The sequence below is a fragment of the Molossus molossus genome, unplaced genomic scaffold, assembly GCF_014108415.1.
Source record: "Molossus molossus isolate mMolMol1 unplaced genomic scaffold, mMolMol1.p scaffold_m16_p_13, whole genome shotgun sequence".
Lineage (NCBI taxonomy): Eukaryota > Metazoa > Chordata > Mammalia > Chiroptera > Molossidae > Molossus > Molossus molossus.
Window position 1 is genome coordinate 41332171 of NW_023425348.1, and position 25990 is coordinate 41358160.

Consider the following 25990-nt stretch of genomic DNA (forward strand, 5'->3'; position numbering starts at 1 on the left):
CCAACCACAAAGAGCCCAGAGAGAACTACAAGTCCGGGAGCGCCGCGCGCCGTCCCAGGCTGCCACGCCCCTGGGCTGGGCTCCAGGTCTCCGCCCCTCTCGCAAAGCTGCGCTGGCCGCCCGCGGAGGGGAGGCTGCAGAGCGAGGGCAGGAGGTGGGTGCGGCGCGGCCGGGGGCGCGGGGCTCAGGGAAAACCGGTGAGGGGGCGCGGGTCCACCCAGGCACCTGTCCTACCGTCAGAAACCATCTCGCCTACCATAGCCTCGCCATTCTCATCTGTGCGATGGGGATGGTAACTCCTGTGGCTGCAGGGGAGGGGGCGCCTATGGAGGCGACGGGGCGGAGCTGGTAGAAGGAGCCTGGATGGGTGGCGACGGTAGGAAAAGCCGGGATGAGGGTCGAGACTGTTGGGAGGAGTCTTTGGTGGGTGGAACAAGAAGGGGCGGAGTCTCTAGGTGAGAAGGGGAACACGCGTGAGGTTGGAAGGGAGAATCCAGGGCTGGAGAGTGCGTGCCGAGAATGCCGATGAAGCAAGCCTGGGTTGGTTTGGGTGGAATGCGCTGAAAGGCACTGGGGAAGAAGGTGCTGAGACAAGGATGAAAAGGATGCCTCCCAGCCCTGGAAAGCCCAGTGCCAGCTATAGTTTGGGCAAGGGGGTGCCCGAATGGGCAAATACCTGTGGATGCACAGACGCCTTCATTTTCTTGTGACTAGAAATAAAGAGCCTAGCACTTGAACTCGGTGAGTCACACATGATCTTATTCAACTCTCACACCCTGTAAAGGAGTCATCATTTCTGTTTACAGGTGAGGAACTTGAGGCTCAGGGAAATGAAGTGACTTGCCCAAAACCACCCAGGACTTATTACCCAAAGATCCTGCCCCCCCCCCCCCTTTATTGACCCTGGAGAGAGAGGAAGTGAGAAGGAGAGAGAGAGAAACATGAATGAGAGAGAACATCGACCAGCCGCCTCCTGCATACCCCCCACTGGGGATCCAGCCCACAACCTGGGCATGTGTCCTGGCCAGGAATGGAACCCGCGACCTCTTGGTGCATGGGTTGACACTCAACCACTGAGCCACACTGGCAGGACAAGACCCTGCTTTTTCCCCTTCACTCTAGGGAGGCAGCGGTTTAGTCTGAAGTGGGGTAGGGAAGAAAAAAAAGTTTTGATGTCTTGCCTTTTGCAGGTTGTGACAGGACCATCTTCCTCAACTCTTCTGAATGCTAACCTGTAAGACAACTTGCCTGTAGTTATAGTTAGGATGAAATGAGGAGATGGAGTTAAAAGCCCTTTGTTTGTAAATTATAATTGTTAGGAGCAGGAAAACCTAACATAAGGAAGAGAGTGGTTGAAATGGGGTGCTTGTGCCTAAAGAAAATCACAAGATGAAGCCTGAGAGTGCGCTGAGAGGATGAAGGGAGAGTGCGCTGAGAGGATGAAGGGAAATTCTGGAACAGGTTGAGGGATGGTGGTTGTCGGGAGCCTGTAACAGGTGAGAGAATAGTTTGCTGTGCAAATGAGTAAGTCAGGTTGCCAGGTCAGGTAGCCCACCTTTTCCTATTTCATGGGATCCTGCACAGCTCACTCTGGGGTCCATGTGTTCACCTTCCCCCTACAGTGTGGGTTGTGGGAATAATGGAGCAGCCTGTGAGCTTCTTAGAGATACGAACTGGGCAAAAGAGAGCTAAAACTACAGCTGCTGGGTGTAGGGAGGCCAGGAAGAGAAGGTGAATGGCAGTCCCCAGGGCGGTGAGCCAGAATCTTGATCCTGGTGGGCTAAGGTGGGGAAGTCTCATCTGGTGTCCTGGGAGACACATTATTCACTCTGGGCGTTTTCATCCTTGAAATTTACTCAACCATGATCTCTCCAGCTCCTATACAGTGGGAGTTCTTAAATTTACTTCTAGATGGTCACCTGGGCCTTGTCCTGTACCTTAGATTCAAAATTGAGAATTCAGGAGTGTTCCCAAAATAAAAAGTAGGGATGATAACAAAGAGCCCAGAGAGAACTACAAGTCGGGGAGCGCATACCACAGAGATGTTGCAGGTTCATTTCCAGACCACCACAATAAAGCCAGTATTGCAATAAAGCAAGTCATAATCTTTTTGCAGGTGGAAGGTCTTGCTTTCCATTTGTAGAACACACAAATACCTGTGAAGCACAATAAAATGAGGTGCGCCTATATCCACTTCATCTGAGATCAACATGCATAAAGTGCCCAGCACAGTCATAACTGCTCAGTAAAAGTCAGCCATCATTATTACTGCTGCTGTTGTTATGATGATGGTGACATCGTGTATCCAGGAATTGGCCTAGGCCCACACAGCTAGTTAAGTGGCAGAGTCTGACTCAAACACAGGCCCAGGCGATGTCAAAGCCCATGTACTCCCCCCCACCCAAATCCCCTCCAATTCTTTCTGCCCATCCACAACACTTGTGAGGCCCAGAAGTGACCCTCTTTTGTGAACATTCTCCATGAGCCATGACAGGAGTTTCTTTCCTTCTGTAGTAGCAGAGACTCGGTTCAGGAGGAAGGGGAAACAGGCCTGAACAGCCACCTTCTCACAGCCTGGATCCCAGAAGAGAGGCAGGCAGGCCTAGTGTTGTGGTTTCTGTGGACAGTCAGTCTAGGGAGGGTGATCTGTCCCTTCTGTGTACTATTTTATCTTAGCCTTGGTTGGCTTCCTCATCCTCCTAAGCACAGCAACACATAGGGATTTTAAGTGCTTCTTTTTTTTTTTTTTTTTTAATCCTCACCCGAGGACATTTTTCCATTTTTTGTACAGATAGAGTGGGAGGGAGAGAGAGGAAGGGGGAGAGAGAGAGAAACATCGACGTGAAGGGACACATCGAGTGGCTGCCACCCACACGACCAACCAGGGCCGGGGACAAACTGCAACCAAAGTACGTGCCCCTAGCGGGAACCGAACCCGGTCTCTCTGGACCGCAGGCTGACGCTCTAACCGCTGAGCCAAACTGGCCAGGGCGGGTGCTTCTTAGTAGTAGTAACAAATCTATCCACTGGGGTCCAGCACTCTGACTGGAACTTGACATTTATAGTCCTGTGGAGAAGTGTTCTTTTCTCTCCCGCCCTTCTTTCAAAATAAAGGTATTTTTAGAATGCTCAAGGCTACAGAAAAGTTTAAAGAATATCTTTTCACCTACATGCACCAGCTCACTTAGCTGATTTTGCTTTTACACATACACACACTAAACTATTTGCTAAACTATTTAAAAGTTAAAGACATCTTGACAGTTGATTCTTCAGCATGTAACTCCTAATTAAAATATTCTCCTACAATAGCCATAATACCATTATCATACCTAAAAAATTGGCAAGTCAATATTATCTAATAAACAGTCAATATTCCAAATTCTCCAACTGCCAAAAAATTCTTATGTTGCTTTTTAAAAATCAGATACTGTCAAGATTCACACGTTGCATTTAGTTATATCTTTTTTTTTTTTTTCTTTAGATTTCTAGGGGTATCCAAGGCATCATCCTGTAACCCAGAGGCCATAGCCCCAGATACAGGATTTGTTACTTGGATTTCTTTCTTTTTTTTTTTATTCTTGTTACAGACGTATCTCCTTTTTTCTCCATTGACACCCTCCTCCCCATCCCCCCAACCCTGTCCCCAGCTTTGTTGTCCACACCCATCAGTTATGCATATATGCATATAAGTTCTGTGGTTTCTCTCTTCCCTCTCCCTCCACCCCCTCTTCTGAGGGTTGTCAGTCTGAACCCTAATTCCACGTCCCTGGGTCTACCCTGTTCCTCAGACTGTTATGTTCATTATATTCCACAAATAAGTGAGATCGTGTGATATTTGTCTTTCTCTGCTTGGCTTGTTTCGCTTAGGATAATACTCTCCAGGTCCCTCCATGTCATCTCAAAGGACTAGAGATCTTTCTTTCTTATAGCTGCATAGTACTCCATTGTGTATATGTACCACAGCTTTTTTATCCATTCATCTACTGATGGACACTTGGGCTGTTTCCAGATCTTAGCTATCGTAAATAGTACTGCTGTGAACATGGGGGTATATATATTCTTTCTGATTGGTGTTTCAGGCTTCTTAGGGTATATTCCTAGAAGTGGGATCATTGGGTCAAATGGAAGTTCAATTTTTAATTTCTGGAGGTAACATCATATTGTTTTCCATAGTGGCTGCACCAGTCTGCATTCCTACCAGCAGTGTACTAGAGTCCCCTTTTCTCCACACCCTCACCAACACTTGTTTGATGATTTGTTGATGGCGGCCATTCTGACAGGTGTAAGGTGATACCTCATTGTTGTTTTAATTTCCATCTCTCTGATGATTAGTGATGTTGAGCATTTCTTCATATGTCTCTTAGCCATTTGTATGTCCTGTTTAGGGAGAGGTCTATTTAGTTCCTCTACCCATTTTTTAATTGGGTTCTTTCTCTTCATTTTGTTGAGTTGTATGAGCACTCTATATGTTTTGGACGTTAACCCCTTATCTGATGTATCATTTGGCAATTATGCTCTCCCATACAGTGGGTTCCCTTTCCACTTTGATGGTTGTTTCGTTTGCTGTGCAGAAGCTTTTGAATTTGATGTAGTCCCATGTGTTCATTTTCTCCTTTGTTTCTGTTGCCTTAGGTGATGTATCAGTGAAAATTCTACTGCGTATGATGTCTGAAATTTTCTTGCCTACATTTTCTTCCAGGATTTTTATGGATTCATGAGTCACATTTAAGTCTTTTATTCATTTTGAGTTTATTCTTGTGTGTGGTGTAAGTTGATGGTCTAGTTTCATTTTTTTGTACGTAGCTTCCCAAAACCATTTATTAAAGAGGTTGTCTTTACTCCACTCTATGCTCTTGCCACCTTTGTCAAATATTAATTGAGCATAATGTCTTGGGTCAATTTCCAGGTTCTCTGTTCTGTTCCACTGGTCCATATGCCTATTATTGTAACAGTACCAGGCTGTTTTGATTACAGTAGCCTTGTAGTATAACCTGATATTTGGCACTGTGATCCCATCTACTTTGTCCTTCTTTTTCAAGATTGCTGTGGCTATTTGGGGTCTTTTTTGGTTCCATATGAACTTTTGAAGTACTTGTTCTAGTTCTGGGAAATGTGTCATTGGTATTTTGATGGGGATTGCATTGAATCTATAGATTGCTTTGGGTAATATGGACATTGTAATGATCTTACTTCTTCCAATCCATGAGCAAGGTATGTGCTTCCACTTTTTTATATCTTCTTCTATTTCTTTTTTTAATGACCTGTAGTTTTCTGCAAATAGGTCCTTTACTTCTTTGGTTAAGTGTATTCCTAGGTATCTTAATTTTTTTGCTGCACTGGTAAATGGGATTGTTTTTTTACATTCTCTTTCTGTGAGTTCATCATTGGTGTATAAGAATGCCGTCGATTTCTTGACATTAATTTTGTATCCTGCTACTTTGCCAAATTTATTTACTAAGTCTAGTAGATTTTTGATGGAGTCTTTAGGGTTTTCTATGTATAATATGTCATCTGTGAATAATGACAGTCTCACTTCCTCCTTTCTAATTTGGATCCTTTTTTTCTTCCTGTCTGATTGCTGTGGCTAAGACTTCCAGTACTATGTTAAATAAGAGTGGTGAAAGTGGGCATCCCTGTCTAATTCTTGTTCTTAAGAGAAAGGATTTTAGTTTCTGCCCATTGAGTATGATGTTGGCTATAGGTCTTTGATATGTGGCCTTTATTATGTCAAGATATAATCCCTCTATTCCCACATTGCTGAGCGTTTTTATCAGAAATGAGTGCTGGATTTTGTTTAATGCTTTTTCAGCATCTATTGATATGATCATGTGGTTTTTCTCTTTCATTCTGTTTATGTGGTGTATCACATATATTGATTTGGGAATATTGTACCAGCCTTGCATCCCTGGGATGAATCCCACTTGGTCATGGTGAATAATTATTTTGATGTATTGCTGGATCCAATTGGCTAGTATTTTGTTCAGGATTTTGGCATCTACGTTAATCAGTGATATTGGCCTGTAGTTTTCTTTCTTTGTAGTGTCTTTTCTGGTTTTGGAATTGGTCTCTATGTCATTTATTTCTGCTCTATCTTTACTATTTCCTTCCTTCTACTTGCTGGGGGTTTTCTTTTTGTTTGCTTTCTAGTTCTTTAAGTTGTGAGCTTAGATAGTCTATTAGAAATTTTTCTTGTTTCTTGAGGTAGACCTGTAGTGCTATGAACTTCCCTCTCAGAACTGCTTTCGCTGCATCCCATAGGTTTTGTGTCGTTGTGTGTTCATTTTCATTGGTTTCCAGGAAGTTTTCAATTTCTTCTTTGATCTCCTTGGTCACCCACTCATTGTTTAATAACATGCTATTTAGCCTCCATGTGTTCACATGTCTCTGCCTGTTGTTGTTGCAATTGATTTCTAGTTTCATGCCATTGTGATCTGAGAAGATGCTTGATATGATTTCAGTCTTCTTGAACTTGTAGAGACTTAGTTTGTGTCCCAGCAGATGGTCTATCTTTGAGAATGTCCCATGTGCACTTGAGAAGAATGTGAATTCTGTAGTTTTGGGGTGTCATTCTCTGTAGATATCTATTAAATCCATTGGGCCTAGTGCTTCATTTAGTCTGTGTTTCCTTGTTAATTTTTTGTCTAGAGGATCTGTCTAGTGATGTCAGCGGGGTGTTGAAGTCCCCTGCTATGATTGTATTGCTGTTGAGTTCTCCTTTGAATTCCTCCAGAAGAATTTTAATATATTTGGGTGCTCCTATACTGGGTGCATATATGTTTACCCAGGTTATATCTTCCTGTTGGATAGATCCTTTCAATATTATGTAGTGGCCTTCTTTGTCTCTAGTTATGGTCTTCATTTTGAAATCTACTTTATCAGATATGAGTATTGCTACCCCAGCTTTTTTTTCCTTTCCGTTTGCTTGGAAGATTTTTTTCCCATCCCTTTGCTTTAAACCTATGTGAGTCTTTTGTTGTGAGTTGGCTCTCTTGTAAACAACATATATATGAGTCATGCTTTCTCATCCAATCAGCTACTCTGTGTCTTTTTTTTTTTTTACAGATGTTTCTCCTTTTCCCCCCACTAACATCCACCTATTCCTCCCTCCCCGCCCTGTCCCCAGCTCTGTTGTCCATGTCCATTGTTCATGCCTACATGCATATAAGTTCTGTGGTTTCTCTCTCCCCCAACCTCCTAACTGAGGACTGTCAGTCTGTACACTACTTCCCTGGGTCTACCCTGTTCGTCAGAGTGTTATATTCATTATATTACACAAATAAGTGAGATCATGTGATATTTGTTTTTCTCTGCTTGGCTTATTTCGCTTAGGATAATACTCTCCAGGTCCCTCCATGTCATCTCAAAGGACTAGAGATCTTTCTTTCTTACAGCTGCATAGTACTCCATCGTGTATATGTACCACTGTTTTTTTATCCATTCGTCTACTGATGGACACTTGGGCTGTTTCCAGATCTTAGCTATTGTAAATAGTGCTGCTATGAACATGGGGGTACATATATTCTTTCTGATTGGTGTTTCAGGCTTCTTAGGGTATATTCCTAGAAGTGGGATCGCTGGGTCAAATGGCAGTTCAATTTTTAATTTTTTGAGGTAACACCATATTGTTTTCCCAAGTGGCTGCACCAGTCTGCATTCCCACCAGCAGTGTACTAGAGTCCCCTTGGAAGATTTTTTTTGTCCATCCCTTCACTTTCAACCTATGTGATTCTTTTGTTGTGAGGTGGGTCTCTTGTAAAGAATATATATGTGAGTCATGCTTTCTTATCCAGTCAGCTACTGTCTTTTTTTTTTTTTTCAATCCTCGCTCGAGGACATTTTTTCATTTTTTCATATTTTGTTCAGGTAGAGTGGGAGGGAGAGAGAGAGAGAGAGACAGAGACAGAGAGAGAGAGACAGAGAGACAGACATTGACGTGAAAGGGACACATCAAGTGGCTGCTACCCACATGACCAACCAGCGCCAGGGACAAACTGCAGCCGAGGTACATGCTCTTAGCGGGAGCTGAACCTGAATCTCTCTGGACTGCAGGACGACATGCTAACCGCTGAGCCAAACCAGCTACTCTGTGTCTTTTTTCCGGAGCATTGAAACCATTCACATTTAAGGTGATAATTGATATGTACTTATTTATTTCCATTTTTGTTTAGTGTGGTTCTGTTTTTCTACCTCTTTCTTCTACTAATTACAGCAGTCCTTTTAGCATATCTTGCAGTGCTGGTTTGGTGCTAATGTATTCCCTTAGCCTTTTTTTTTGTCTGGGAAGGTCTTTATTTGACCTTCTCTTTTGAATGATAGCCTTACTGTATAGAATAGTCTTGGATTCAGATCCTTGTTTTTCATGACCTTGATTACTTCATGCCACTCCCTTCTGACCTGTAGTGTTTCTGGTGAGAAGTCAGCTGAGAGCCTTAGGGGGTTTCCTTTGTAGGCAACCTGTTGCTTATCTTTTGCTGCCTTTAGGATTCTCTCATTGTCTTTAATTTTCGGCATTTTAATTACTATGTGTCATGGTGTGGGTCTGTTTGGGTTGTTACTTGGGGCTCTCTGTGCTTCTTGAACTTGAATACCTTCTTCCTTCACCACATTAGGAAAGTTTTCTGTCACTGTTTCTTCAAATATATTCTCTAACCCTTGCCCATTTTCTTCCTCTTCGGGAAATGTTATTATGTTTCCAGTTGTCCCACAATTCCCTTAAGCTGTCTTCCTGGTTTTTAATTGTTTTTTCTTTTGGTTTTCTGATTGGTAAATTTTTTTCTATTCTGTCTTCTAATTCACTGATCCAGTCCTCAGCTTCCTCTAGTCTGCTATTTAGTCCTTCCAAGGTGTTCTCTTTTTTTTTCTTTTTTTATCCTCACCCGAGGACATTTTTCCATTTTTTGTTTAGATAGAGTGGGAGAGGGAGAGAGAGAAAAACATCGACGTGAAAGGAACACATCGAGTGGCTGCCACCCGCACGACCCAACCAGGGCCGGGGACAAACTGCAACCGAGGTATGTGCCCTTAGCGGTAACCGAACCCGGGTTTCTCTGGACTGCAGGCCAGTGCTCTAACCGCTGAGCCAAACCGGCCAGGGCACTTCCAAGGTGTTCTTTATTTCTGCTCTGTCATTCTTCATTTCTTCTTGGTGGTTTTTCATTTCCAATTGGTTGATTTTAAGTGTTTCTATGTTTTCACTCATGGTGTTGATGTCCTTACTCATGTTGTTGAGCTTCCTGAAGATCATGGCTCTGAATTCTACCTCTGATAACTTGCTTAACTGCATTTCATTTATCTCATCTTTGGTAGAGGTCTCTTGTTCTTTCATTTGGGATTTGCTCTTTGTTTCATGATTTTGGCTATCTCAGTTGGTTTTGGAGCTTGCCAAATTTTCCCTGTGGGTTTTGGTGTTCTGCTGTTTGTGGCTCCCTCTACTGGGTTTGGATGAGTGTGGGAGGACCCACATTAAACACTACTGTCAAGTCTTACTTTCCTGGGTAGATTTGCAAGCCCAGGAATGGTTAGGTTACCCTCTAGCTTTTTGCCTGGAGGCTATTAGTCACAATTACTTGAAGAGCCTTGGGTTCTCAGTTGAATGAATCGCATTTAGTTATATCTTTAACAACTCAACTGATCTAGATAGAGCCCTTTCACCTACCTAAATGTGGATTAATTTGTCAATGATTCGATTTTTTTCTGGTACTATTGTAGACAGTACTTATTGCATCATATCAGGAGGCATATGATATCAAGGTCCTACTATCTATGAATGCTAAATTTGATTGATTAAAGTCATGACAGCCTGAACTCTCCATATAAGGGTAAATCCCCCCCCCCCCCATAATTAATAAATAATCCGTGGAGTGATTCTTTGAGACTTGGAATTTTATGTCCGTTATAATCTTTCACTCCATATCCATTGATGACCCTTGCTGAATTGCAATACTGAGGGTTGCAAATGGTAATTTTCCAATTATGCCATTCTCACTACATTAGCTGGTATAATAACTTTTCCTGTGTATGTACATGTGTGTGTGTCTTTCTCATTCCCACTACTTTCCCTCTTTTTTTTTCTTTTTGGAGTAACACAGACTTGTGATTTTTTAAAGAGCTCAATGTGTTATAACCTATTGTCATCATTAATCTTTTTGGTACTTGGACTATCTCAAATTTGGCCAGTGAGAATCCCTTCATACTAGTTCCGGTGTTCATTTGTTTTGTTTTTCTCTTGAGATATAATTGACATATAACGTATTAGTTTTAGGTGCATAACATAATGATTTGAGCTATGTATATTTTGAGAAATTATTACCACAATACATTTACATTTAGTTAACATCCATCAGCACATATAGTTACCAAAATATTTTTTCTTTTGATAAGAACTTTAAAGAATTCCTGTATTTTGTTTTGTTTTTTTAATCATTCTGTTTGTTTCTTTCTTTGTTTGTTTTTATCCTCACCCAAGGACATTTTTTCCATTTTTTTGTTCAGGTAGAGTGGGAGGGAGAGAGAGGAAGAGAGAGAGAGAGAGAGAGAGAGAGAGAGAGAGAGAAATATCGATGTGAAAGGGACACATCGAGTGGTTGCCACCTGCATGACCAACCAGGGCCGGGGACAAACTGCAACCGAGGTACATGCCCTTAGCGGGAACCAAACCCTGGTCTTTCGGGACCACAGGCCGATGCTCTAACCGCTGAGCTAAACCGGCCAGGGCTGTTTTTCAATTATAGTTGACATACGTTAGTTTCTGGTGTATACTCTAGTGAATAGACATTACGTAACTTACTAAGTGATCGTCCCAATAAACCTTGCACTCATCTGACACCATACATGGTTATTAGATTATTGACTATATTCCCTATGCTGTACTTTACATCTCCATGATTATTCTGTGTCAACCAATTTGCACTTCTTAATCCCTTCTCCTTTTTTACCTGTCATTTTGTTTTTCTTCTTCTTAAAAAAGAACCTTTAACATTTCATGTAATACTAGTTTGGTGGTAATGAAAGCCTTTTAGCTTTTTCTTGTCTGGGAAACTTTATCTGTCCTTCAATTCTTTTTTTTTCTTTCTTGTTTTTTTTGTTTGTTTGTTTGTTTGTTTGTTTGTTTTATGTCCTTCAATTCTTAATGATAGCTGTGCTGGGTAGAGTAATCTTTGTTGTAGGCCCTTGCTTTATATCACCTAGAATATTTATTGCCAATCCCTTCTAGCCTTCAAAGTTTCTACTGAAAAATCTGCTGACAGTTCTATAAGAGCTCCCTTGTTGTAACTAACTGTTTTTCTCTTGCTGCTTTTGAGATTCTCTCTGTCTTTAACCTTTTGCATTTTAATTATGAGGTCTTGGTGTGGGCCTCTTTGGGTTCATCTTCCTTAATACTTTCTGGACTTGTTAAGGTAAGTTTCCCATCATTATTCACATAGGGTTTCAGTTCCTTGCTCTATCTCTTCTCCTGGCACCCATATGATGTAAATTTTGGTATCCTTGAAGTTGTCCCAGAGGCTCCTTATACTAGCATAATTTTTTTAGATTCTGCTTTCTTTTTCTGATTGGGTGTGTTCTGCTTCCTTATTGTCCAGATCTCTAATTTGATCCTCTACTTCATCTACTCCACTGTTGGTTTCCTGTAATGTATTCCTCATTTAAGTTAATGTATTCTTCATTTCTGACTGGTTCTTTTTTTTATGTTTGCTAGTTCAGTTTTTATGTTTCCTATCTCTTTGTTGAAGTTTTCACTAAGTTCCTCTACTCTTCCCTTTAATTCACTGAGCCTCTTTATAACCAGTGCTTTGAACTCTGCCATCTAGTAGATTGCCTGTCTCCATTTTGTTTAGTTCTTTTTCTGGAGTTTTGTTCTGTTCTCTCATTTGGTACATGTTTCTTTGTCTCCTCATTTTAGCAGCCTCCCTGTATGTATTTCTATGTATTAGGTAGTGCTGCTACCTCTCCCAGGCTGGGTAGAGCGGCCTAATGTAGTAGGTGTCTCTGTAAGGTCCAGTGGCACAGCCTCTCCGATCACACAAGCTGGGCACTCAAGGTGCATGCCCCTGTGAGCTTTGTACACCCTCCTCTTATAGTTGAGCCTTGATTTCTGTTGGTATGTCAATGGGAGGGATTTACCCTCAGGCCGATCAGCTGCAAGGACCAACCACCATGCAGGATCAGCTGTGCAGGGACCCACACCCTAGAGCAGTACTTACTTCAGTGGAGCTCTGGTGCCTGCAGAGTCCGCCTCTTGAGTGTGTCACTTGTGGAGATGGTTGGGTGGTGGAGCTTCAACGCAGTCTGAAGCTGTCTACTGGGTGCACTGGTTTTGGGCCACCTGGGATGTGTAGGCCAAGGTCAGCTCCTCTGTTCCTTTGACATGACCTCACCAATCTTTGATTGCTTCTTTGCTATCTGGCAAAAGATATTCTAGGCTTACCTTGAACTTTTCCTGTCAAAGTCCTGAAATCATCCGTTTTTTTCGAGGAAGCTCTGGTTTGTTTTTTGTAGGAGATAACATTTAGAAACCAAGATCCAGGGTCATGTGTGCTCATTACTGGGGTATCATTTCCACAGCTAAGAAATAATGGGTGGATGGATAATCATTGCTTAATAGAATCATTATAGTCACAACAACTGGTCCTCACTGTGTAAAAGGAGTAGATTGCACAGAAAATAGTTTCATTATGGAAGCTCAGTGAACAGTAATGTAGGAAATTGAACAGAAAGAGCTCATGTCTTTTTCTGGGCTCCATGAGTGAGCAAGCTGTTGGCTAGAACCTCTGTGGCTAGGTTCAGTCCCTTGCTCAAAACCCAAATTAGAGAAGAGACCCTAAGCTGCCTCCAGAGGACTGGTTCTCTGAGCCATGTCCAAACCCAAATCCTTCCTTAGGCCATGACTCAGAGGTCAAGAATGCACACAATGCCCTGCGCCAAGAATTCGTCCTCTGAGTTTGTGAAATAGATAATGTGACATGTCCTACCAGGGTCCCAGAATTGTTGTAAGGATATATATATATATATATATATATATATATATATATATGTATATGTATATGTATATGTATATGTATATTTATTTTTAATTGCTAACCAGTCTTTTCAACATGTACTACAAAATTCCTTCTTTTTTCCGTTTGTTTTATAATCCAATTTAATATATTACACTAATGTAACTACTCTTTCAAATATTCTTTCAGGTTATCACTCATCAACTTGCCCAAACTGAGATTTTAATCAGTTTTAAACCTTTTAAAAAATACTAATGGGACTTGGATTAGGTTAATATAACAATAATTAATTTTAGAAGAACAACTCTCAGAAGAATTACAGGTCTCTATTCAAATCCTATTTATGCTTCTTAATAAAAAGCCATAGCCTGTGTTACCTGAGGCAGCACAAGCTTTGGAGAAAGACCTCACTTAGAATTCTAGTTCTGCTGCCTGTAGCTGTGTGATCTTAAGCAGCTGTCTTCATGACTCTGCTTCAGTTTTATAATCCTAAAAATTGGAATGATAATTATATGTACCTCACAGCATCAGTGTGGTATTTTAATGAAATAGCCTACAGGAAAATATCTCATATAGCTCGGGGCCATGTTCTAGGTGCTCAGGAAATGTTGATTCTCTGTGCCCTAGTCTTGATGTAGGTCAGAATCAAATTGAGGTAGCAGGTGTGATGGCACCCAGTAAGAGATAGGAAGCAGACAAATGGCAGACTTCTCTGAGCCTCAGGTTCCCATTTGTAAAATAGAGATAATACTCTCCTCATTTGGGATTTGGTCAATATGTATAATGCATCTAATATAGGTATGGTATCTCTGGCCACTTTGGCTCAGAGGTTAGAGCATCAGCCCTTGGACCAGGGTTTGATTTCTGATCAAGGGCATGTACCTCAGTTTCAAGTTCGATCCCTGGCCCCTGTTGGGGTTGTGTGGGAGGCAACTAATTGATACCTCTCTCACATTGATGTCTCTCTCTCTCTCCCTCTCTCTCCCTCTCTCTCCCCTTCCCTCCCTTCCTATCTCCTACTCGATCCAAAAAGAAAATCAAGGGTGTCTTGTGGGGAAAGGAGAAACATCTGTAACAAAACTAGATTAATAAAATATATAAAATATAAAAATATATATATTAAAAAATAAAGGGAAAAATATCCTCAGGTCAGGATAAAAATAATAATAACAATAATAATAATACTGGTATGGTACATGATAAGTACTCCTCCGGCATGAGCTGTGCCCTTCATGAGGCTTATGGGGGCCATGGGGACCAGGACATAGTTTTAAAGTAGGACTCTCTAGAATGATGTCTTGCTGCCCTTTCTTAAAGGACATATCCTCTTAAAGAATTCTCTTTTTGGCCCTGGCCAGTTTGGCTCAGCAGTTAGAACGTTGGCCCACTGACCAATGAGTCGCGGGTTCGATTCCAGTCAAGGGCACATACCTTGGTTGCGATTCGTCCCTGGCCCTGGTTGGGATCATGCGGGAGGCAGCCGTCCCTTTCACATCTATGTCTCTCTCTCTCTCTCTCTCTCTCTCTCTCTCTTCCTCTCTCTCCCTCCTACTCTATCTGAACAAAAATGGAAAAATGTCCTTGGGTGAGGATAAAAAAAGAATTCTCTTTTTGGCCCTGGCTGGTTTGGCTCAGCAGTTAGAGCACTGGCTGGTAGACCAAAGCATCTTGGATTCGAGTCCAGATTGAGGGCATGTACCTGGGTTGTAGGTTTGATCTCCAGCCCCATTTGGGGTCATGTGGGAGGCAACCAATTGATGTGTCTCTCGTAGGGTCTCTCTCACATCGATGTTCTCTCTCTCTCTCTCCCTCCCCCTCCCCCCTTTCCTCCCTTCCACTGTATCTAAAAATCAATGAGAAAATATCCTCGGGTTGGGATTAACAACAACAACAGAAAAGTATTCTATTTTCTGTGTCACAATTAGAAGTTTCATCAGGTGATTTTCAGGCCCTAGACCAGAATTGCCCTTCATGTGGTACCAGGCTGGGCTTTAAGATCCCCTCTGGTTTGGACCACAGACACTCTCAGGAAGGGGAGAATTCCAGCCTCAACTCCAAGTCTCTAGGCCCCCTGGCCTCTCATGCCAGGTCAGATGGTCTTATGATCCGCATGGCACAATTTCCTAGTTTGACATCAGTGGTTTTCTCAGAGGGGTAGATGGGGCTGATCTTTTTCTTGGTTCTTTTCAAGTTGAGAGGCAGAGTTGGAAAATCTCCTGCTTAAGAAAATTATTCTTTCAGACACAGTGGAGGGCTTTCTTTTTTTGGTTGTTAATCCTCACTCAGGAATATTTTTCCATTGATTTTTTTTTTTAAGAGAGTGGAGGGAGGGGGAGAGGAACATCAGTGTGAAAGAGACACATCAATTGGATTCCTCCTGAACAACTCCGACCGGGGCCAGGGATCAAACCAGCAACCCAGGTGTGTGCCCTTGACGGGGAATCAAACCCATGACCCTTCGGCCCCCCCGGGCTGACACCAACTGCTGAGCAAAACCTGCCACGGTGGTAGGATTTCTTTATCCCCTACTTCCTAGATCAGTTTGCATTTCCATGTATCTTTTTTGATCTGGCTTTTATGAACCTGGCTTTTTGTGTTTTACTGCTTTGTCATTACCCATCATGAGTTGCCTTTGCAAGAGAAGGGTTTAGACTCTCAGTGGACTTGCCCTATGTCAGCTATGGAGGGGCTCTGGGCTCATCCTGGGACCCCATCCCCATGTCTTTAGATAAGTGGACAGAGCCCCAGGCTGGTGTGGACTTAGCTGTCAAAGGATCTTACCCCATTCTGGTCTAGACAGAGAATAAGGGAGTGTGCATCTCTCGCACTGGGGCCCCATAGTGGGAAGGGGAAACAACCAGAGGTATTGGATTCACTCAGACCTGGATTAAGATTCCAGCTTCTCCACCGAATGAACCTTTCTGTGTCTCAGTTTCCTCATCTGTAAAATGGAAATGATAGTATCTGTCTCACAGGTTGCTTGTGAAGACATCAATTGCATGAGGGAAATGCATGTAAAGCATTCAGCACAATACTACCATTCTTTTTTTTTTTTTTTTTTATCCTCACCCGAGGACATTTTCCCATTTTTTTGTTCAGGTAGAGTGGGAGGGAGAGAGAGGAACAGAGAAAGAGAGAAACATCGATGTGAAAGAAACACATCGAGTGGCTGCCACCCACACGACCGACCAGGGCCGGGGACAAACTGCAACCGAGGTACGCGCCCTTAGCGGGAACCGAACCTGGGTCTCTCAGGACCGCAGGTCGACGCTCTAACCGCTGAGCCAAACCGGCCAGGGCAATACTACCATTCTTTACTTTTCTATATATTTTTATTAAAAATAGCCCTGGCTGGTTTGGGTCAGCGGTTAGAGCGTCAGCCCACGGACCAGAGAGTTCCGGGTTCGGTTCCCGCTAAGGTCATGTACCTTGGTTGCAGTTCGTCTCCAGCCCCGGTTGGGGTCATGTGGATGGCCACTAGTTGATGTGTCTCACATCAATGTTTCTTTCTCTCTCTTCCTCCTGCTCTATCTGAAGATAAATGTAAAAATATCCTCAGGTAAGGATAAAAAAATAAATAAAGTGCTGCCCTGGCCAGTTTGGCTCAGTGGTTAAGCATCAGCCTGGGGACCAATGAGTCGTGTGTTTGATTCTGGTCAAGGGCACATACCTTGGTTGCAGTTCGTCCCTGGCCCTGGTTGGGTCATGCAGGAAGCGACCAGTTGATGTGGCTCTATCAACGTTTCTCTCTCTCTCTCTCTCTCTGCCTCCCTCCCTCCCACTCTATCTGATGATAAATAGAAAAGTATCCTCGGGTGAGGAATAAAAATAAAGTGCAAGTGTTATGTGAAGTTCCTCACATTGTGAAGACAGGAGGTGTGTATTCAGCAAGTGGTGGGCTGTTGACTTGCCAAGCAAGTTGCATAACAATATCTTATTTTTTTCAATGTTTTTATTGATTTTTTTAGAGTGAGAGGAAGGGAGAGATAGATAGAAACATTGACATGAGATAGAAACATCGATAGGCTGCCTCCTACACACCCCCTACTGGAGATTGAGCCCAAAACCCTGGCATGTGCCCTGACTGGGAATCGAACAGGGACCTCTCAGTCCATGGGACGATGCTCAATCCACTGAGCCACACCGGCTGGGCTATTATTTATTTTTAAAATCCTTACCCAAGAACATTTTCATTGATTTTTAGCAGGGAGAGAGAGAGAGAGAGAGAAACATCCGTGTGAGAAACATTCATCAGCTGCCTCCCACACATGCCCTGACTGGGGCCAAAGTTCGAACCCACAACCTCTCAGCATATGGGATGATGCTCTCACCAACTAAGCCACATCAGCCAGGGCTGCAGAGCAGTATTTTAAAAGGCTGCTTCAGGGATTCTCAAACTGGTTAAAGCTATTACAACCTTTTGTTGATGTTACAGCCCTTAGTGGCCTGTGCAAGGGAAAGACAACTGTTTGTCCTGAGCAAGTCACCAATCTTTCTGTGTCTGTTTCCTATCTGCAACAGGAAGAATGATGCTTACTTTATAGGACTGCTGTGAGAATTTAAAGGGCTGATAAGTGTAAAGGCCTTGGATGTAATAAAACCCTCAGTAAATGTTCATTCCTCCCCTCCCTCAGGGCTTCCCTCCTGCTGTCTCCCCCTCCCCCCATCACAATGCTACTGCCACCTACTGTGTGCTAGGCAGTGAATATGTAGACATAAGATGTGGCATTGCTCTCAAGAAGATCACAAACTAGGCAGTCATTTTCAAAAATAATTTTTATCACAACCCAAAGTATGCAGATACACTTTATATCACAATCCAGTTTATACACACACACACACACACACATACAACTAAAAGTTTCACAATATACATATATAACTGGTCATAACCCACTGTATGGATTTCATGACACAATCACAGTCTTCATTTTTTCAAGTTTATTAAGGCATAATTTATATAAAGTAAAATTCACTCTTTTTGGGTATACAGTTATATGAATTTTTATAATCTTTATACAGTCATTTGGCCACCACATCAATATATATCCTATTTACATAACTCCAAAACATTCCCTCATGCTGTTAGATAAGACAAGGGTATCAAGGTCTGGGCAGTTATTACTAAATGCTGTTCTTGCTCAATGTTAAAATGTAGCACAGTATTTTGCAGATGCAGCTGTAACCAGAGGAGCTTGACCCTAACCCAACAGGATAAGTTTAGCTAACTGCACAGAAGAAATCAACATGTAATTAACCAAATAATACATATAGGCAATGACTAAGCTTCCCTATGGGGAGACAGAGCTTTGAACTTCAATCCCATCTCCTTTCCTTGTTACAGGTAAATAAAACTACCTAACAACAACCACATCTCGTTCTTGAGTGGAACATCCCAAGCGGTAATCCCTTTAGTCTGGTATGGTAATAGTGACTACGTAGCCAGTCTTCTCCCCAACCCAGCCCCTAGAAATCACTGATCTAATTTGTCTCTATAGTTTTGCCTTTTCCAGGATGTTATGTATAAATAGAACTATACATCACGTAACCTTTTGAGGCTGGCTTTTTTCACTTGACATAATGCTTTTGAGATTCTTCTATGTTGTGATGGGTTAGTTCCTTTATATTGCTGAGTCATATTCCATTGTATGGATGGGCCACAATTTGTTTATCGATTTACATCTTAGTTGTTCCCAGGTTGGACAATTATGAATAAAGTTGTTATAATTCACATACAGGATTTTGCATGGATATATGTTTTCATTTCTTTGGGATAAATAACTAGGAATGGGATTGGTGAGTCATGTGAGAGCTATATGCCAAACTATTTCCCACAGTGGTTGTACCATTTTGCATTCTCACCAGCAAGGTCTTAGGGCTTCTGTTGCTCTGTGTACTCACAAGCATTTGGTATTGTTTTATTTGAGCCATTTTAATAGATATATAATAGTATCTAATTGTGGTTTTAAATGTTTTTTATTGAATTTTTAGAGGAGAGGAAGGGAGAGATAAAAACATCGATAAGCCCTGGCCAGTTTGGCTCAGCGGTTAGAGTGTCGGCCTGTGGTCCAGAGAGACCCGGGTTCAGTTCTCACTGAGGGTGCATACCTGAGTTGCAGTTTGTCCCCGGCCCTGGTTGATGGTGTGGGTGGTAGCCACTGGATGTGTCCCTTTCACATCGATGTCTCTCTCCCTCCCACTCTATCTGAACAAAAAATGGAAAAACATCCTCCAGTGAGGATAAAAAATAAAAAATAAAAACATTGATAGGAGGGAAACATCTATCAGCTGCCTCCTGCATCCCCCTACTGGGGATTAAGCCTGCAACTTGGGCATGTGCCCTGACCAGGAATCGAACTGGGACCTTTCAGTCCATGGAACAATGCTCAATACACTGAGCCACACTGGCCTGGCTCTAATAATGGTTTTAATTTTCATGTGCCTAACAACCAATGATATTAAGCATTTTTTCATGTATTTATCATCTGTGTATCTTATTTGTTGAAGTGTTTGTTCAGCTTTTAACCATTTTTCAAATCGGGTTGTCTTTTGTTCTTACTACATTTTGAGAGTTCTTTATATATTCTGGTTGAGTCCTTTATCAGATGTGTTTTCCAAATATTTTATCCCAGTCTTTGTCTTATTTTCATTTTCTTAACAGTGTCTTTCAAAGAGGTTTTCATTGGGATGAAACCAAATTTGTCCATTTTTTTATGGTTTGTGCCTTTTGGGTCCTATCCAAGAAATCTTTGCCTAACCCAAAATCACAAAGATTTTCTCCTGGAAGTTTCATAGTTTAAATTTTTTTTACAGTTAGGTCCACTATCTGAATTGTTTGTATATGGTGCAAGGTATGGGTTAAGGTTCTTTTTTTTACATATGGATCTGCATCTTTTAAAAGCCTGGAAGGAGGGCCATGTGCAAAGCAGATCATAACATGATGGAATGGTGGGCACTGATGAATAGGGCTGTCCAAGGACCTGGAAACCCCAAGAGGAGAGTTAATAAACTAATGGAGATTTTGGGGCAGCCTTACAGAGAGGCAGGGCCTTAAAGGTTGACAGCAGAGAAAGTGGAGAAGGTGGGTGTAAGGAGAGCAAAGGCAAGGCAGGTGACAGTGGGAGGGTGTTTGCTCTGGTGCCTGGAGTGGCAGAGGAAGAGCAAAGTGCTTTGGGAAGGCAGCAGTGCTTCAGAAAGATCAGTCTGAAGACTAAAATGGAAGGTGGACAGAAAGAAGGCAGGGAGCCAAGTGAGGACGTAGGTGGAGTGGGGATGAGGACTGAGCTCCAGGAGTTGCTATAGGGATGGGTTCAAGAAGACAGAATCAAGTGATGAGCAGTCAGGACTGCCTCCCAGGTCTCAGGCTCAGACACCTGGGTGGCTAAGAAGAGTTTACAGCAGATTTGGGGAAAGAGGAATTCTGTGTTAGGCTTGTGGTGCCTGTAGTATATTCGAGTGGAGATGTCCAAGAGGCAGCTGGGTACACACTGGGGCTGTAGCTCAGTGATATTAGTTTATCCTCACCTGACCACAAACCCTCTGCCATACTCATGAAGCTCCTCAGCCCCCCAGAGGTACCAGTTCCTGCCCCCATGTGTCACTGTTCCTTTCACATTGGGGCGTGAGCATTTTTGATGGTGGATACCGTGGTGCTGCCACTAGAAAATAGGGACTTGAAGTTGTTACAGGAGGATGAGAGTCCAGAAAAGGACTGGGCACTGTGACTCGTGGGTATGGAATGTAAAGTACCACAGAGAGCACCCTAACCTACTGACTATGCAGCTACACAGATGACCAGGAGCCACACAGCAGGGGGAGGTAGGGGACAGGAAGGCAGGTGTTCTGCGGCTTTTGCAAGAAAAATAGTAGTTTGGGTGCCCACCCAAGGGCCCCTAGGTATGTCTTGTGACTCTTAACCTCCAGTGCTCTGAGCTCTTCAGCACTAACTTAGTGATATGGGGTCTGTGGCCCACAGAACTGTCAGGAAAGATAGCCCAGCCTCTCTGATGCCCCTTCACAGAGCCGGGGCCTTAAAGCAAGAAGAGAGACTGAAAACTAGAGTATGCAAATCACTATCTAGAAAGAAAAGGAGGTTCTGGAATGAGGAAGGGGGTGGCCTATTCCAGGACTCCTGCCTGGGCCTTCTGGAGAGAATTGGCCAGACTCGGCTCCAAGACCAAGCATGTTCCCCAGCTGCAGGTCTCCACACAGCAGGTGTCCCTTCCTCATCTCACCCCTTAGTTGGATCTCCCCACTGCCTCACAGCCCATCTGCTTCAGGCTGCTGCTGCTGATTTTATAACTTCATCATCAGCTTGTTTCTCTTCAACACTCCAGATGGTTAATTCCTTCCTGCTGTATCAAAGTGCTCCATTAGACAGGGATGCAATCACGAGGAGATGCCCCCCCACCCACACACACACACACAAGAAAGTTGGGTAGGGCAACCAAGCATCTCCTCCATCCTCAGGGCGGCGGGTCTCTATCTCCTGGAATAAGGGGGTCTCTCCTCAGAAGGCAGACATGTGGTGAAAAGTACTCTGGCTGGGTGACATTGGGGAAGTCCCTCCTCGGACCTCTGATTACCCACCTGGATAGTGAGTGTGCCAAGAATTCATTCCCCACCTACTCCCAGAGTGCCTGGTACATCTCCCCTGGCACTGCGCCCTCACTGCCTCGTCTTGGTCTCCTCCACTAGCCTGGGTGCTTCTCAAGGTTAGCAGTGGGGTCATTTCCTCTCTGTGCCACCTACACCCAGCATCAGGGAAAGACTACTGAATCTGTCCCATAGGCTGGCTCTTGGGAAAATATCATATTGGAAGCAGAGAAGTACATTTCCTGCTTTCTAAAACCTTAAAGAGAAGGTTAGAATGCAAGATTTCAGGTTGAAGGACATGCTAGAGGCTGTGAGATCAGTCGGATAGGGAGGCTATGTTAAAGACTAGGTAAAGAGCCTTCAGGAAGAATGTTCAGTGGCAGGCTCCACATTTGCACTGACCTCCAAGAAAGTTTCAAAGGAGGCTGGGTGCTATCACAACAGGAAAGGGCAGGCACCAGGAGCCAAAAGCACCTTTGTGGCAAGGCAAGTTGTTACAGGAGGATGAGAGTCCAGAAAGGGATAGCGCCCTGGCCTGTTTGGCTCAGCGGTTAGAGCGTTGGCCTGCGGTCCAGAGAGACCCGGGTTCAATTCCCGCTAAGGGCACGTACCTTGGTTGCAGTTTGTCCCCAGCCCTGGTTGGGTCGTGTGGGTGGCAACCACTCGATGTGTCACTTTCACGTCGATGTTTCTCTCTCTCCCCCTCCCTCCCACTCTATCTGAACAAAAATATCGAAAAATGTCCTCGGGTGAGGATAAAACAAAACAAAACAGAAAGGGATAGCATTTAGAGTCCAAAGGGCTGAGTGAACCATTGTGGGCCTGGCAGATAGATAGAAATGGCACTAATCACAGCCACTGGTTGTAAGTTTTTTGAGATAGATCAATAAATAAGAAGGCAACATTGGTACAGCGGAAGGAGCACTAGGCTTGGAGCATAAGTCTCAGAGCATCTGTTAAATACTCTAAGTCTTAGAGTACCAGCCTTTGACTAGTAAGCATTTACAGTTTTCTCTCTCATATAAAGAGACCTGGGTTTGAATCCTGGCATGGCCCTTTGCCTGTCTGAGCATGGGAAAGGAATCCTGACAGTTTTCCTCATCTGTACAAGATAGATGGATGGTGGTATTGTCTGTGTCAAAAAATATATATGACAGGATTAGTGCCCTTATAAAAGAGACTCCAGAGAGCTCTCTTGCCTCTTGATCACATGAGGACACAGCAGGAGGACAGCCTCTACCAGACACCAAATCTGCCCACACCTTCCTCTTGGACTTCCAGCCTCCAGAACTATGAGAAATAAATGTTGCTAAGCCATCCAGTCTGTGTTATTCTGCTATATACCAGCTCCACAGACTAAGACACCAGCTATGGTTGGGTGATAGTTATTTCTCATTTTTCTCCCTCTCTAGGACTACTCTCCAGCACCCTAGCCTCCTGCCATGTCCGACCCTATCACACTAAATGTTGGGGGAAAGCTCTACACAACCTCACTGGCAACCTTGACCAGCTTCCCCGATTCCATGCTAGGTGCCATGTTCAGCGGGAAGATGCCCACCAAGAGGGACAGCCAGGGCAACTGCTTCATTGACCGTGATGGCAAAGTGTTCCGCTACATCCTCAACTTCCTGCGGACCTCCCACCTGGACTTACCTGAGGACTTCCAGGAGATGGGCCTGCTCCGCAGGGAGGCTGACTTCTACCAGGTGCAGCCCCTGATTGAGGCACTGCAAGAGAAGGAGGTGGAGCTCTCCAAGGCGGAGAAGAATGCCATGCTCAACATCACACTGAACCAGCATGTGCAGACAGTCCACTTCACTGTGCGTGAGGCACCCCAGATATACAGCCTCTCCTCCTCCAGCATGGAGGTCTTCAAAGCCAACATCTTCAGCACCTCCTGCCTCTTCCTCAAGCTCCTCGGCTCCAAGCTCTTTTACTGCTCTAATGGCAATCTCTCATCCATCACCAGCCACTTGCAGGACCCCAACCACCTGACTCTGGACTGGGTGGCCAATGTGGAGGGCCTCCCAGAGGAGGAGTACACCAAGCAGAACCTCAAGAGGCTCTGGGTGGTGCCAGCCAACAAGCAGATCAATAGCTTCCAGGTCTTCGTGGAGGAGGTGCTGAAAATCGCTCTAAGTGACGGCTTCTGCATTGATTCCTCTCACCCACACGCTCTGGATTTTATGAACAATAAGATTATTCGATTAATACGGTACAGGTAAAAGGACCCCAGCTGCATTGGAGGGGGGTTCCCAAGAAGCTCCACGTCAGCCAAGATCTTAAAAAGCATCTCACCAGTGGTGTGAGGCAGGGCACTCTACTAATCTGTATTAATCATGTAGCAGGACTTGATTCCCCCCATGATACAGTCCACCTGTAGGAATCCACGTGTCCTCTCAACAGAGCCACCTTTTTTCTTGCCATTTTGAGCTGGAGATGGTCAGTCTGTTATGACAAGTGAAGAGTCTGCTGATGTATCCTAAAGGAGGCCACAGGAAGACTTTCTGGCTACAAAAGAGCAGCATTTCTGGCATGGAACTCCATCTCTCTCTATACCACTAGGCAGTGCCTCACTTACCCATCTGAATAAGAGCCCCTGGTGGAGGGGATGAGGTGAGAACAAGATGTTCCCTTCAGCTTCCCAGGATAGTTGTACCCAGAGATCCCCATTACCCCTGCTCTTCCATCCCAAGGAAGCAGCCAAGACCTTGGATTTGTTTGCCCAAGGGTGACCATGTTTGACTGGCTTGGAAAAGCAGTATGTTCTCAAAGCTATATTGTCCCCCACTGGGGGAGAGATTGGAGCTGTGGCATGGCATAGAGGAGTGAGCATCCAAGCAGGGTTCAGAAGATGAGGATATCACTTTTGACGGGATCAACTCTAAGTGTTTGGGGATTTTTGGCTTCAGAAATGGGCAGCTGTCCCTCTGAAGGCTTGAAAATCTGGAGCCAGTGCAATGAAAGGCACCTCATACTGTGGCCTGTTGCCTGACTTTTGTAACCCTTTCCCCAAGAATTTGAGGTATCATTGGAACAATTTTAAACAAATATATTATGGACTCCCGGGGTTGGAAAATAATTCGGTTGTCACTTAGCCCTCCCTTTCCCAGCATACCCCAGCACATTTGGGGATGAGTTCCTCTCCCCAGTACCTCCAAGCGATCACCTATCCCTGCTTGCATACCTCCAGTGAGGGGAAGCTCATCATGCCTAAGGCAGCCCCGGCCATGATTGGCTAGTACTGGCTGTTAGACAGTTCTTATATGAGCCAAAAATCTGTCCTTCCACTCCCATTTCCTGGTCTGGTTCTTCTCACTCAAATATATTTTTTCTCTTTCAAAATAATCACCTTAAGAGACCAAACACTCATGCTGAAAATATTAGGATTCCCCTTTGGGATCTGTCTTCAGATCTGGTTGGCCCTCTTCCATCCCCTGTAAGTCAACCCCATTTTGTATGACTTTGTCCTCTTTGTGACCCCTATTTCACCACCTTCCTCACCAGCCACAACTCTAGACACCCTTTGACCATCTTTTATTGGAGGATGAAGATTTGCGGCCCCATTGGAAGTGCTGCCAAATGAAGCAGAGCAGGGTCTCAGAAAGCAGTGTGCAGTGAGGGGCCCAAGAGTGGTTTGACCATAACACTGCCCTTGGACTGTGTCCACCTCTGGGCCAGTGCTCTGAATGAGGAGGCCTTCCCCTGTAGTACTGTTTCTGGTCATAACCAGACCATGGACTTCCTTGGGGTGAGATCCAGGGCAAGACACCCCTAGACACTACTTCCCAGGGGGTGATGAGCAGTGCAGGCTTCAAAACTGCACATTATGATTCATCCCTGGAGTGAGTAAGGCCTTGGGAGTCTGAGTCTTCCCCACTGTCTAGGGGCCCTCAGACAAAGCCAGGAAAGCCTGGTGGCACAGACGCCCACAGGAGATAGGCCAAGGAAGGGTCTTCCCATAATGTGCTCTGTGAGTAGGGAGCTGTACACTGGGCCATAGGCAATGCCACATCCCTTAGGTAATACAGGCCCTTTCCCCTACCATGGGACCCAAGAGTCTCTGACAGCTGCCCCAGACTACCAGGCCAGTGGTACTCAAATGGAAGCTATGACCACAACAAAACAGTTTAGGGAAGATGGCTCATAAATTACCACTGCCCTTTTTTCCTCTCCATAAAAATTTTTCTTCATCTTTTTGGTGCTTCTTAATTCAAGCAGCTTGACTGTAGAGAAAGCACAGGACCTGTGAAGCCACTAATGTGCTGTGTGACTTTATGTAGGTCACTCACCTCACTGAGCCACCTCTGTTTTTTCATCTGTGAAATGCGTGTAACAGTAATATATAACCCTACCTACCTCACAGGGCTGTTGTGAGGATCAAATGAAATAATGTATGT

General features: G+C 44.0%; 1 protein-coding gene across 3 annotated transcripts; it reads left to right on the top strand.

The window, feature by feature from the left end:
- Positions 1–86: 86 nt before the first annotated feature.
- Positions 87–25939, top strand: KCTD21 (potassium channel tetramerization domain containing 21). Of its 3 annotated transcripts, XM_036257607.1 has the most exons (3): positions 136–154; positions 18340–18397; positions 23003–25939. In XM_036257607.1, exon 3 carries the CDS (start codon positions 23033–23035, stop codon positions 23813–23815), a length of 783 nt encoding a protein of 260 aa, XP_036113500.1. In that variant the 5' UTR covers positions 136–154; positions 18340–18397; positions 23003–23032; the 3' UTR covers positions 23816–25939. The 3 variants fall into 3 exon arrangements, with proteins under 3 accessions (XP_036113498.1, XP_036113500.1, XP_036113499.1); XM_036257605.1 differs by lacking the exon at positions 18340–18397 and having other exon boundaries at positions 87–154; XM_036257606.1 differs by lacking the exon at positions 136–154 and having other exon boundaries at positions 18339–18414.
- The last annotated feature ends 51 nt before the right edge of the window (positions 25940–25990 follow it).

Excerpts from the sequence above, each read along its gene's own strand:
- KCTD21 (XM_036257605.1), top strand. The coding sequence starts at position 23,033 with ATGTCCGACCCTATCACACTAAATGTTGGGGGAAAGCTCTACACAACC.